Source organism: Porites lutea, chromosome 9 (assembly GCF_958299795.1).
Source record: "Porites lutea chromosome 9, jaPorLute2.1, whole genome shotgun sequence".
In the NCBI taxonomy this organism is placed as follows: domain Eukaryota; kingdom Metazoa; phylum Cnidaria; class Anthozoa; order Scleractinia; family Poritidae; genus Porites; species Porites lutea.
The window spans coordinates 4,099,855-4,112,384 of record NC_133209.1 but is presented as its reverse complement, the minus strand read 5'-3'; the positions used below and the strand labels follow the sequence as shown (position 1 = coordinate 4,112,384).

Genomic DNA, 12,530 nt, shown 5'->3' with positions numbered 1-12,530 from the left:
AAAGAGATGAATCTCATAGTTTATTAGATATAATCCGTGTAAAGTTTGCTTATCATTTTCGCATAAATTATGACCTAAATTTGGAAACCGCTGAATTTCTCGAATTGGGTCTTTGCGATTTTGGTGAAACTCTGTTCAGCGCAAGGCACTAATGCGCACTATGTGTAGCCGAGAGATTTTCACGAAAAAATGCCGGCAACAGCAGATTTTCGACTCAGACCTCAAAGGGGCGTGGTATTATAACCACGTGACATTTACTCCGATCGCCAAAAATTTTATGTTATATTGTAGATTGATCTATATGTTATCCATTCTATGTGTTAGACTTAAGATAAAAGTAAAGGTGGGGATACCAGAGAGCTTCAAAGTAGGATGGTACCCCCCCAAAAAAACTGGGTCGAGTCACCTTAAGCTGCGTGATTTTACTAACGCCATTTTCACCTCGCATCCAGGTGAAGATCCGCATCTTAGTTTACAGAAAAGCAACCCGTCTCTAACAGAAACAGGAAGATAAATTTGACTCTTCTGTTCTCCTGAAGATTTCATGCGATGAACAACACAACTCAAACAGTTAAAACGAACAGCAACACAAATTCCAACGACGCAAAATGGTTGGATATTCTGCAGTACACATTGTTCACCTTGATATTTGTGGTCAGCACTTTTGGAAACACGCTAGTGTGCTTGGTGATAGCAACCACAAGACGCATGCGTACTACGCGTAACTATCTACTTGTTAACCTTGCTGTATCAGACCTAACGGTGGCCTTGTTGTGTATTCCTTTTGATATGGTAGTGAAGATAACTGAGCCTGAATGGCAGCTGGGGGATGCGATGTGTAAACTTCTTTGGCCATCTATGACACTTGTAACTAATTCTTCTGCGGCTACACTTGCCATTATAAGTTACGATAGGTGAGTTACTAAAATGATTAAAAGCTTAGTACTTAGAGAATATTGCCTTTGACTCTATAAGTCCCAGGGCCACCCCCGGCCTATAAGTACCTCGCAGATATGAGCGCACACGAGCAACAAAGTCACACGATCAGGACATAACGCGGTTTCTATAGCATTAAAGGAGCTGTGTAACGAAATTCAGCCAAATTAGGTTATTGCAAAACGCCAGTTAAATTAAATGAAACATAAAAATAATCGCTTAAAACATTCAAGGAAGGTTAAAATAACACAACAGATACACAACAGCTGCCACGGATGGGCAAAACTGAAGAAGATTGAAACGGATTGAAATTAGGGTTTTTGAAAACTGTTCAGCCTAACAGTTTTTCAAAGTTTATCTCTGCTGTTACTGAGCGAGTAATTGGCAAAATAAAACAAAATGAACTGGACTGCCGTGACACAGCCTCTTTAAGCACACTTGAGTATTGCAACTCTCTCCTGGATGGCGCTGTTCCCTAGCGGTATGTCACCAGTATTCATTATAAAATCTGGTAGCCCGCGAACAAGCTCTCTTTTCCGCGTGGCATCAGAAGCGCGCCTCGCGAGAGCGCTCGATCATGGGAAACGGCGATGGGCGGGAAACAGTCCGCCCTTGGTTTTTTCGCTTGTCGCTCACGCATGACTTCTTGCGAAACTACCACGCTTCCATACACTGTTTCCCTCAAGATGGCAGTTACAGAATTAAGCCACATTTCATGACACAACCATCACAAAATCTATCACTGCGCATAAGCACATATCGACATTCCAGTCTTGGTATTATGCAGGATGTTTGTCACCTAAACCTAGTTTAACTGCCTTAGCTCTCACAGGTGTCCTGTAGCTTAGTGGTAGAGCATCTGGACTAGCAACCAGAACTGGACATAGGTACCACGCTTAATGGGATTACTCTGATTTTTACTTCCGATCAGTTTGTGTCACTGACTGAAGAAAAAAATACATTTTTATCCTTTATAGAGAGTTGGCTATTTTAAAACTGTAAAAGGACTTAGAGCGCTGAGGAATAATAATGTTAGATATTTTTTAATGAAGCTCATTCACCCAATACATTGTCATTTTTCTTTGTCCTTTTAGGTATCGCGCAGTGGTTCGTCCAATGAAATCCCGTTTCAGTACTCGTCAGATTGGAATCGCCATAGCAACCATCTGGCTTTTTTCTCTGGCGCTTGTTCTACCTTACGTCTTAGCTTTGAGGGTAAATAGAAACCATTGCGAGGAATTATGGCCAAGTAAAACCATCAGAAAAATTTACACTGTAGGCTTGTTCTTATTCCAGTATGCCTTGCCTCTTACAATTATCGCGTTAGCTTACATCAAAGTTGTGCTTAGGCTCCGACAGCAAGCTGCGCGAATGTCGAAAAACTATGAACTCACAACGAGACCACCTTCGACACCCCTGACACAGGAAAAGTGCAGTTTAAGGACTCGTCTCACCGCAGAAATTTGTGATAAGGCATCGTTGGCGTCCCCTCTTCCAACCAAAAAGGAATTTACATATCAGGTCGACAAAAGCAAACATAAAAAGCGTTCTAGGAAAAGTGAAAATGTTACAAGCCAAACGATAGTTGATAAACAGTCTTCCGCTTCCTCTCTTCCTCCTCAAGGGAAGCTAGTTTCAGATGGGAGTAGAGGGCGTGGCGGGAGGGTGTATAAAGAGGCGAGGAGGTTGGAGCACAACACTAAGATTGTTAAGATGCTTGTCTCGGTGGTTCTTTCATACGCTATTTGCTTAATGCCAAACCAGGTAGTATGGTTATGGATTGAGCTGGGTTCAGGTCAAAGCTGGCCGCATATCGACGAGCTGCTAATTTTTGGAAGCCTCATGGTTTACATCAATAGTTCTGTGAATCCTTTACTCTATGCTGGAATGAATGAAGAATTTAGAAAAGAATTTGGAAGAATTCTTAGATGTCAGTGGAAAGAAAGACAACCTGAACTACGATTAGTATAGTATCATTGACAGTCATCACTATTTAAGTCAATCTTGGGTCGTATCACGTTTCAGATAGAGCAATTTTCGTATGACCTTGAATAATGATTTCGGTAAGTTTTTGTTATTTGTTTCAGACTATCAACAAATGGATGGAAAGATCAAAACATGGATTCTTCGTTTTCCCGCCAAAGAAAACCCTAATATGGAGAAGGCATTCTTCGATTACCCAATCGTGTTGCAGTATGACGTGAAAGCGAAGTATTGATTGATTTCTAGAAAGTTCTAGAGAATGAAGTTTTTTTACGCGAGCGTTATTTCCGTTCGTTTGTTGTTTCTGTTTTGTTCGCGCGTTTTCATTTCAAGGTCATACGAAAATCGCTCTAATCCAACACTGAAAACAAATCATTATGACATAATTAGGTTACAACTGGAAAGAAACTATGAATTCGACGACGACGGATACGCTCGATACCAGTCGCTGTTCAGGAAACGAGCCCGCGCTCGTCTCCTCTCGTGGAGGAACTAGATCGAACCCGAGAGGCTGGCGGAAATCGAACCTAGTTTGGAGGAAGGGTATGGGTAAGACCCGCTTGCAAACTAGACTCAAACTTAACGGCATTGTGCCATACTTCTGTGCATTGTGAACACCTATTCGGCCAGTCGCGGAGGTAAATAAGAAGAAGCGAGGACTGGAACCCACTGAGACGGAAGTAAATATTCAGGAGTGAGGACTGGAGTTTAGTGGCGCAATGTTCGATGTGTTTGAATGACTTGTGCCGCCCCAGGCCGTTCTGTTCATACTATACCGACCGGATAGCTTTTCGTGGCGCCACGAGCAAGGGTGGCAGACTCGAACCAAGTCGCCATTTATGTGTTTTTGGGGTGAGAGACGATTGGGGGTTAGGTTGAGGCGCGCCAAGGGTGTCATGGGAAGGACTGACACCCCGCGCGCGCCTCAACCTAAACCCCAATCTTCTCTCTCACTCCAAAAACACATAAATAGCGACTGGGTACGAGTCTGCAAGGGTGGCACAGTGGTGAGACCGCTCGCCTCCCACCAATGTGGCTCGGGTTCGAATCCTAGCGTCGACGCCATATGTGCGTTGAGTTTGTTCTTGGTTCTCTCCCTCCAAGAGGTTTTTCTCCGGGTACTCTGGTTTTCCCATCTCCTTAAAAACCAACACTTTCAAATTTTAATTCGAACTGAACGCACGGACACGTTTGAGCAAGTTCTTATGAACTCCTTAGTGCTCCGTGGGTAAACAAATTACAATTTACAATTTTTTTTTTAGCAATTGTTTTTTTCTGTCAGGTATTATTATGAACATTATAGCCTAAAGCGGGTAATTCTATCTTCGAATTTCAAAAGACTCGTGTAGCACGTATAACTCAGTAAGTGGTTGTGGACATTTTTATTTATTCCATGCATTCTCAAGACTAAATTGTTTCTTTTTACAAAGAGAACATTGAAGAAATTACATCCAAAAAAACAGTTTCTCTTTAAGGAACTCCTGTAAAATCCACAAACTCTATTCTGACCTCTGTTTCTACCGTCCCAGTTTATTTCTTCCCGTCACACTTGTCTTTGCATTCGATATTTTTGTCAAAGCAATCTGAGCAAGGAACTGTATTGTCCGCGCACGGCAAATGTACACAGTCACTTCTAGCCAATTCACACCGACCATAGCACGACATGTACGGGATTGCTTCTACCATACAGATCAAAGAAAGCAGAAGAAGAGCAACGACAACAGTAGTTTTCATCTAAAAAAAAAGGAAGAAAAAAAAAACAGGTTAACTTAACGCTGCCCATCGAGGGAACTGCGTGGACACAAGAGAGACTAATGAGAAAGGGGAAAATCTTAGGGTATTGGTCGGGACGTGTGAATTTCACTTGAGTTATTTTAAGAACATGTTATTAAAAGGAAGTCGAATTCCCAAGACGCCCGCACATTTTAATCGATTGTTTGAAACGTCATCAAATCCACGCGCGACTCAAAGCAAGCAATGCATTGTAGTGGCGACTGCTGGATTCTTTCTGAACAAACACTGAACAAACGTTTGCAGACTTCTCCGGAAACCAACTTTCGATGGACATCAGTAATTATTCAAAATCAGCGAAGAGGCAAATTTGAAGAGAGTGGGTTACGAAAAGTTCACATTAAAAGAAGAAATGGATCAAATTGTGTCAAGTCAGTCAAGTAGCGCTGATGAACTTACTATCCTCCTTTCCGAAAGCAAGATCCTAAAAACCTAAGCACGGCGAGGCTTTCTAAAAGAGGAATGCTGTATCTGATTTTTAAGCTTTGATCCTTACCACCAGATCGTGCGTTTTAGGTCACAAAATTGCTAAAGCGCTTCCACAGCGTCTCTGGAAGTAAATGTCCAGAGAAAACTATTCAAAAAGGAGCTATTTTAGAAGATCAGGAGGGTATTCTAGTTTTGTCCTACTGCATTCTGAAATCTTTCTGCATCCATTGCTCAATACGATGAAATTGAAAAGGTGTTAGTTCTTTTAATTCGTTATTATTTTTTTCCAGTGGTGATTTCCTTGGAAACGTGCACAGTTCAAATAAACCTTAATGTGACAAATTTTACGCTTTAATAGCATCAAGATGAAAGATGTTACAAAGTAAATTTGAATGAAATTCTATATCCGCATGAGCCTCCCTCGTATTTATAGATGTAAGTCGTTATTCTCTTTTCTAGCTCTCCTGTCTCTTTTGGCCAAAGAGAGAAAACATTTTGGTTAAGGCGACATCGAAATAAGACATTTTCTCTTGCCGAAAACCTTAAATGAATTGGTTTTTAATTATTTTCAGTTGAAAGATTACTTCAACTTAATGGAAATAACCTCGATGCAAAAAATGAATAATGAAGGCAACAACGCCAACATATGAACGGATAATCAAGCACTCTTCTTCAGTTTTAATAATAAATTTGTTTCATTTCAGTTTTTTTTCCTATGGCAGAGATATGGAACAATGACTCGCCTTTGTCTCGGGTGTATCATTTCTGAAGATTTCAAGCAACGTCTGACTACAATTTCAGTCATACTGAGTTAGTTTTAATTTTGATGATCGCCGGTAATATTAAAAAAGTGAACAATTTACTAGGTCACGTACGTTGAGTTTGAATTTACTATTGAAGGACTAATTGAAGATTTTTGCATTATTGAATGGTATTGTAGTATACGAAAACATAGACAGTCAGGCTCTATATATCGGATCAGTAAACTGACTCGGAGTTACATCCTTGTGAATAAGTCAGGGCCTAGGGCAGTGGAGTTGTCAGAAGGTGCAATTCTGGATGCAGTCGAGAGCTATGAGAGACTGTTTTTACCGGATACTGTATAATTTTCTGGGCCGGGAGCTATATTTCAAATTCAAAAGGTTAGAGTGGCGGGATATTTTTCATCCAAACCAACCTAACTTTCGAAAATGTTCCAAAAACCGGGCGCGGTCTTGCAACTAGAGACCTATAATTTCGAGGATTACGAGATTCGAAGACGACGAGGACGAGATTCAACTTAAAGCTAAAAAAAATCAAAGTTTCTACATTTTCAGTTTATTTTACGTAACATCTCAACAAAAGATGATGGTAGAAACATGAGGCCCCTCAGGTTAATATATCAAGAAATATCTCCTGCTAATACGTGAATTAATACATCTTTGACTTACCTTTAGTTGCCTTGTACCGTTTCAAATAATATCACAGTGGCGTAAAGTACACTTTTTTCGTTGAAGATGGCTATTTCCTATGTGATTGCCCGTTTCAGTGATCTGAGTTTGCGATTAATAACATCTTTATAAGGTCATCACCGGAAAAAGAAAACCGTATTGCTCATTACGCTTAACAAACCTTAGAAATCTGAACGTCAGTTATTCGTCTAAGGCATTGAGTATTTTGTGATAATTAATTTTGATCCGTTGCTTTACTACTAAAATAGTGCTTTTAATCATGTTGCGGCGGCTTTTCGCTATTCATAACCGCCCATTACAAATTACAACAAAACACATTTCCCGAAATATTAATCTTAAATCATATAGATAGCAGAAAATTCACAAGTTTTTAACACTTAGCTGATGCCCTCTAACAAGCAATTAACACTCCCAAACAATATTCTTTTTTTATATTTATTTTTAATCAAACGATCGTTGACACTACGGGAAAAAGAACTACTATCGTCAGTTTAAAAGCTTTTAAAGTAAAAGACATTCTCTTTGTATTAACGTGGCAGTCTTTTAGGGGAAGTAAAACAAGCGCTTAATTGCTGCAATAAATTCCCTTTTCACCGACAATACAGACTTCCGCGTTTCCAAATCACCGGCGAGAGACTATAATCTCTCTGTTTTTAGGTTCTTAACCTTGTTTGTTTTTCTCAGTCTAAAAATTCTTTCTTCGCATTTTTCATAAAAAAGCTCGCGCTTCTTTGGTTTAGTATAGTCGTTATGCCATACAAATAAGTACGTTCCTGACATAAACGGTCAGTTGCGCAAGTTATTTTGCCTTCGTTATTGCATGAGACGGTACTTCATTTTATCGCCTACAGAATTTATCTTGTCTTGAACGCATAAATTGTGTGTACTTAACACCTTATAACATCTGTACGAGATGAGATTTACCAGCAGTAATCTTTTTAACATTTAGAAATTTAATATTGTTGCAAAGATTTAATAATCTCGATTACAAAAATAAATTCCGATTTTAAACCTTAAATTGTCATCGTTAGTACATCAAATTCCCCTGTCATTATTTCTTGTTTGGCGGTAAACCTTTCGACGAGGAGAATGAAATGAACGGTGTAAAAGACATTGTGCAGGGGCACCCAACGTCAATTTTTGGAAAATATCTGTTCGGAAGACGATTTGAGATCTGGAATTCGGGATATTTGTTGTAAAATTTCTTGCTTGCAGGCCTCTCCTAGGATTTTCGAACATCTAAAAAATGGTATGATTGCCCATTTTTAACGTATTTTTACCCTAAAAAGGTCACCTAGAATTTTCGGGAGCCTTTTTTCTGGCTGAAATTTTCGAAAAGGTAAGTTTTGATCCCTATCATTTTCGGATCACTAGACTTTCAGCTAGGAAATCCGAACAGATGAAAAAGTTTTAGGGGATAAAAATATGCCTATATCTACCGTTTAAATACTAAAATACGTTCAACAACGCTATGTTTGTGTGGTTTTGAACTATATTCTCGCTGGGTGCCCCTGATTGTGAATATTGAGACATGCAATGGCAGATGCTCTATATATTTCTTCAACATCTCGTTCCTCTGATGTTTTCCTTATAGAGACTGACACAGATATGCGAGCGTATATCCTTTTGACTACTCAGAGATGAAAGGTTTAAACGCAAACCTTCTACGAAGGTCACTTGTCAGACTTTTTTTGTCTCTTCTTCTTCTTCTTACAATATATTAGCCTGACCAGGTCACCAATGCGATAAAATTTGATTTTTAGGCAGAATATCACGAGTCACCCTCGTCTCCAGGGAGCACTGGAGACGAGGTTGACGAGACACAGTTCAAAAAGCAGCTGCTATACTTTCCTAAGTGAGCCAAAGTAAATTTCCCAGGGTATTTTTTGATTAAAATCCCGTCCAGTTGACTTCGGTTTCCAAACACGAATATAGGCCTTTAGACCTTGTATCGTTAAATGGTATTGGTAGACTTTTGTTTGTGCCGGCCTGGAGAGAGATGACAGAGTTTGGAGGCCTATGGAACAACACTCTTTTGCAAGAGCGGATAAAGTCGTTTCTTCATGAAATGCATAGAAAACTGACCAATCAACACAGACACAGACAATTCCGGGAATAAATTAGAAAACAAAGCAGACACTCTTGCGTACTTGTTACCTTGATGTTGGTTTTAATCCTGATTGGTTAAAACTCCCTTCTGTCCTCAATCCTTCCCAGCTTGCCCTTGGACTGATATTACTTTTCCACGCCTTCAGTGTCTTTTTAATGCACTTTGGATGTCTTAATCCCAAGGGGAAAAGACCACTCGAACAAAAGAATGCTCCAGTAAAGCTAATCAGAAAGTACTTTAATTTTTGCGCAATACAAATGTATTTTTACATTTCTGTCAAGGAATCTATAAAGATAAATCTAAATAATTCAGCCCAACCAGGTTGCCAACACGACAAGATTTTATGACGGATGCAAGGCGTGTTCGCGTTCATTGCAATAAAAGAGAGAGAGAAAAACAATGAAGATGTAGTTTTCAGCTTGACTAAGCATATTGTCAGTGATTACAATCCAGGACTTTTGTCTGGCTAATTAACTTCAAGATTATTCCACGTAAGCATACTAGACATACTAAATTCTATGTACTCGATTCTTTTACACAGTTATGTAATGGTGTCATAAAATGTCATTAGTCAGGGTAATTAGTGAAAGGGCCGGCTCGCAGTAACTGATGCCGGTTAAATGAAAAAGGACTCTGCTAAATAAACAGAATGAACAGTTTTAAAAGGGTGTCCAGATTCAGTTAATACCACTGAGAAGAGGCGAAATTAAAACTTGTACATCATGTTCAAGACGTTTATTCACGTGTTGACTAAACCTGCTTTCCGGTTACGTAACTAAGTATTTCACTTATGAAAAACTGTGAAGTCGAAACTGGGCTACGAGGTTATTTTGCAGGAACGATATATTGCCAGCTCCTAAAGGCTTTGTAGGTAGTGAAACAAAGTTGAACCCAGTCTCTTTTCTGCAATAAAATGACAGACGGCTGTTTTCAATTCTGCCTTGTCATAAAACCTGAGCGAAAAAGAACATATTTTGGCTCACGTGCTGACTGAGCTCACGTGCAGACTGAGCTCACGTGACTAACCAGGCGGCACTTAAAGAATAGTTTTGGTTCCACAAATGGTATGAAAATGTTACATAATTCAAACTATGGGTGTATACAAATCAGTAGAAGCACGGTTGATGTGTCTCAGTTAACCACACGCGCGCTTTGCAACCGGTCGGGTCAATCCTGCACCTGTACCACGCTGAACTGTGGACGGAAAACATGACTGCACAGACAAAAGAAAACCAGAAGGTTCTCTTCTGCCCTGTCGGCTCCCTCTTTTCTCTTTCTATATCCGAACCTCTTGACGAAGACAGTCAAATGCTTTCAGGATGTTTCCAATTCAGCAGCGAGGTGAAGCCAGGATGGATACAGTATGATCCTAACAAGATCACAGTGATCACATCCAATGAGATGTTTAGTTCCGTGGACAGGCCTAGCAGCATTGTACAACCAAAGAAACAGATGCTCCAGCTCGTGACAGAAGATGACGTCTCGACACTAAAGGCTCTTCTAGAGAAGCCAGTCTTGCTCTGTGTTACCAGGCGACATCAGTTCGACAACCCGATCGATGTGTCACCAATGGACGCAGATGTCTGCAACAGGTGTACTGTGAGTGGCTTTGATATTGACTTCGCGGTCGTTTTCCCTCCGGCGCTGTTAAAGGAAAAACTGAAAGAAACTCTTGAACTCATTCGCGTTTACATAAAGAAGAAACGTAAATTTTGCTTTACCATCGACTTAAAACAGGTCTTGAAGGAGCTAACTCCCCAAGAATTGCAAGAGAGTGACTCAAAGGAGTACGTTTCCTGGCATAACACGGCCTTTTGGCTTACAAATCACTGTAAACCGTACCACTCTCTCATGTACGTCAATACGGTCTTGTTCTGGACCACTTTGTTTCCATATGCGTTGTTTGTGGCTTTGCCGTATCGTGCGGGACGCCGTCTTCTTTGCAAAGATAAACGCCTAGCAGTTCGTATCCCAATGAAATTCACGTATGGGCATGTGGATGACAAAGTTGTGGTGTTTTTATGGACAAATGACCCTCCCCCACCCGGGGAATACAACAGGAATACTAACAGATTCTCCATAACCGCTGCGCATTTGAATTGGCTACGACCATTCCTGCGGGACTCTAGCATGATCACGTTTGACTTAAACGTGGATAATGGAGACGATTGAAAAGCGAAAATTTCAACTCTTAGGCATTAAATTGGTAAATGACAGGTTTTGGTTTGTTATGTAAATGAGAAAGACACGTCTTTCAGAACATAATTGTGCCCTGATATTTCAATCACAGCGAATTTTCCAAGTAAGTTCAGAATACTTGGCTACTTCATAGTTAATGGAGGTGACTGGTTATGAAGCCCGGCAAACATCAAAGGAGCAAACAAAGATGCCAAGATTTATGTTAGAAGGTCCACGACCCTGCACAATCTTTTGTTTTGCGTTCATACGTTATGCATGAATTACGTAACCAGCACGTTTCTATTGGTTAGTTCCTCAGTACGGAGTAAACAACTATTGTGTTTTGTGCAGGGTCAAGGCCAAAAAAGAGAACAAAAACATACAACAAAGAACTTTGTCGGGTTTCATAACCATTCCTTCTATTAACTATGGCTACTTGTCGGAACGCTCAAAAGAACGAGGCGTGACACAATAGGTACTTTTTGAAATAAATAAATTTGAATACGAGATTATTATAGTAATGAAAACACCAGTGACAAAAGAAATCCATGTAAGTGAGTTAGCTTAATTCAGGAAGAGTACGTGCTTATGTATTTTTGTTTTTTGTGTGTGATCTTCCTATTCAGGACAAAGGGAATTTTAAGAAATAAACTTATTTAAGAGCATCGCGTTTTGTACCAAAACAGGAAGTCTGAAGTCTGTCTACCAAAGCTTTTTTGTACTTTCAGTCACTGAAATTGAATCTATCACCTCATTGTCGCTGAATACTAATTTTTTTATCGCTACAGAGCCTGTGTGCATAAAAAGAATCCAAAATAAAACTATGAAACAAGGTACCTCTTTCGTATGCCTTCCATTTAAAAAGGCCCCCTAAATTAAAAGGATCATTTTAAATGATCAATATGCCTTAAGTCGCATCATTTCTGTTTTTCATCACATATAGAGACGTAAGGAGTTTCCGGTCGCAGTTTTAAACTAACCGGCTAACGGGGGCACCCAACCAGAATATAGTTCAAAACCACTTGAACGTAGTATTGTTAAACGTATTTTAGTATTTAAACTGTAGATATAGGCATATTCTCATACCCTAAAAATTTTTCATGTGTTCGGATTTCCTAGCTGAAAGTCTAGTGATCCGAAAATTATCGCGATCAAAACTTACCTTTTCGAAAATTTCAGCCATTAAAAATAGCCTGCGAACGAAAGACGTTTCTCCTAGCTAATCGCCGCTGAGGGACGTTTCACGAGGAGGAACGTTCCTCCTCGGGAAACGTTCCTAAGCGGCGATGAGAGGAGAAACGTCTGCCGTTCGCAGGCTACCATTAAAAAGGCTCCAGAAAATTCTAGGGGACCTTTTTAGGGTAAAAATCCGTTAAAAATGGGCAATTATACCATTTTTTAGATGTTCGAAAATCCTAGGAGAGGCAAGCGAGCAAGAAATTTTACAACGAATGATCCGAAAATTGTAGATCTCAAATCGTCTTCTGAGCAGATATTTTCCGAAAGTATACGCTGGGTCCCCTGGCTAAAGATCGGTTCTGGCTAAGTCCTGAATGTAAGTGACTAAATTGAGCGAGTACAATAAAATGGATGTAACAGAAGTCAGAATTGAACTTCGTGTTGTGTAGTTTTGTGTCTGAAATCATGCGTCG

The 12,530-nt window shown here is 39.9% G+C and overlaps 1 protein-coding gene and 1 long non-coding RNA gene across 2 annotated transcripts; one reads left to right on the top strand and one right to left on the bottom strand.

Moving 5' to 3' along the window:
• The first annotated feature begins 465 nt into the window (after window positions 1-465).
• On the top strand, window positions 466-3,727 carry LOC140947925 (galanin receptor type 1-like). Its single transcript, XM_073397152.1, has 2 exons — window positions 466-914; window positions 2,031-3,727. Exons 1-2 carry the CDS (start codon window positions 550-552, stop codon window positions 2,905-2,907), a joined length of 1,242 nt encoding a protein of 413 aa, XP_073253253.1. The 5' UTR covers window positions 466-549; the 3' UTR covers window positions 2,908-3,727.
• Window positions 3,728-4,286: 559 nt separating this feature from the next.
• On the bottom strand, window positions 4,287-6,767 carry LOC140948499 (uncharacterized). Its single transcript, XR_012167048.1, has 2 exons — window positions 6,570-6,767; window positions 4,287-4,653 (listed from the first exon to the last, which is right to left on the bottom strand). It is a non-coding gene; the product is annotated as an uncharacterized lncRNA (long non-coding RNA).
• Between the last annotated feature and the right edge of the window lie 5,763 nt (window positions 6,768-12,530).

Coding starts and splice junctions, on each gene's coding strand:
- LOC140947925 (XM_073397152.1), top strand. CDS start 550: ATGAACAACACAACTCAAACAGTTAAAACGAACAGCAACACAAATTCC. Junction 915..2,030: donor GCCATTATAAGTTACGATAG/GTGAGTTACTAA, acceptor TTGTCCTTTTAG/GTATCGCGCAGTGGTTCGTC.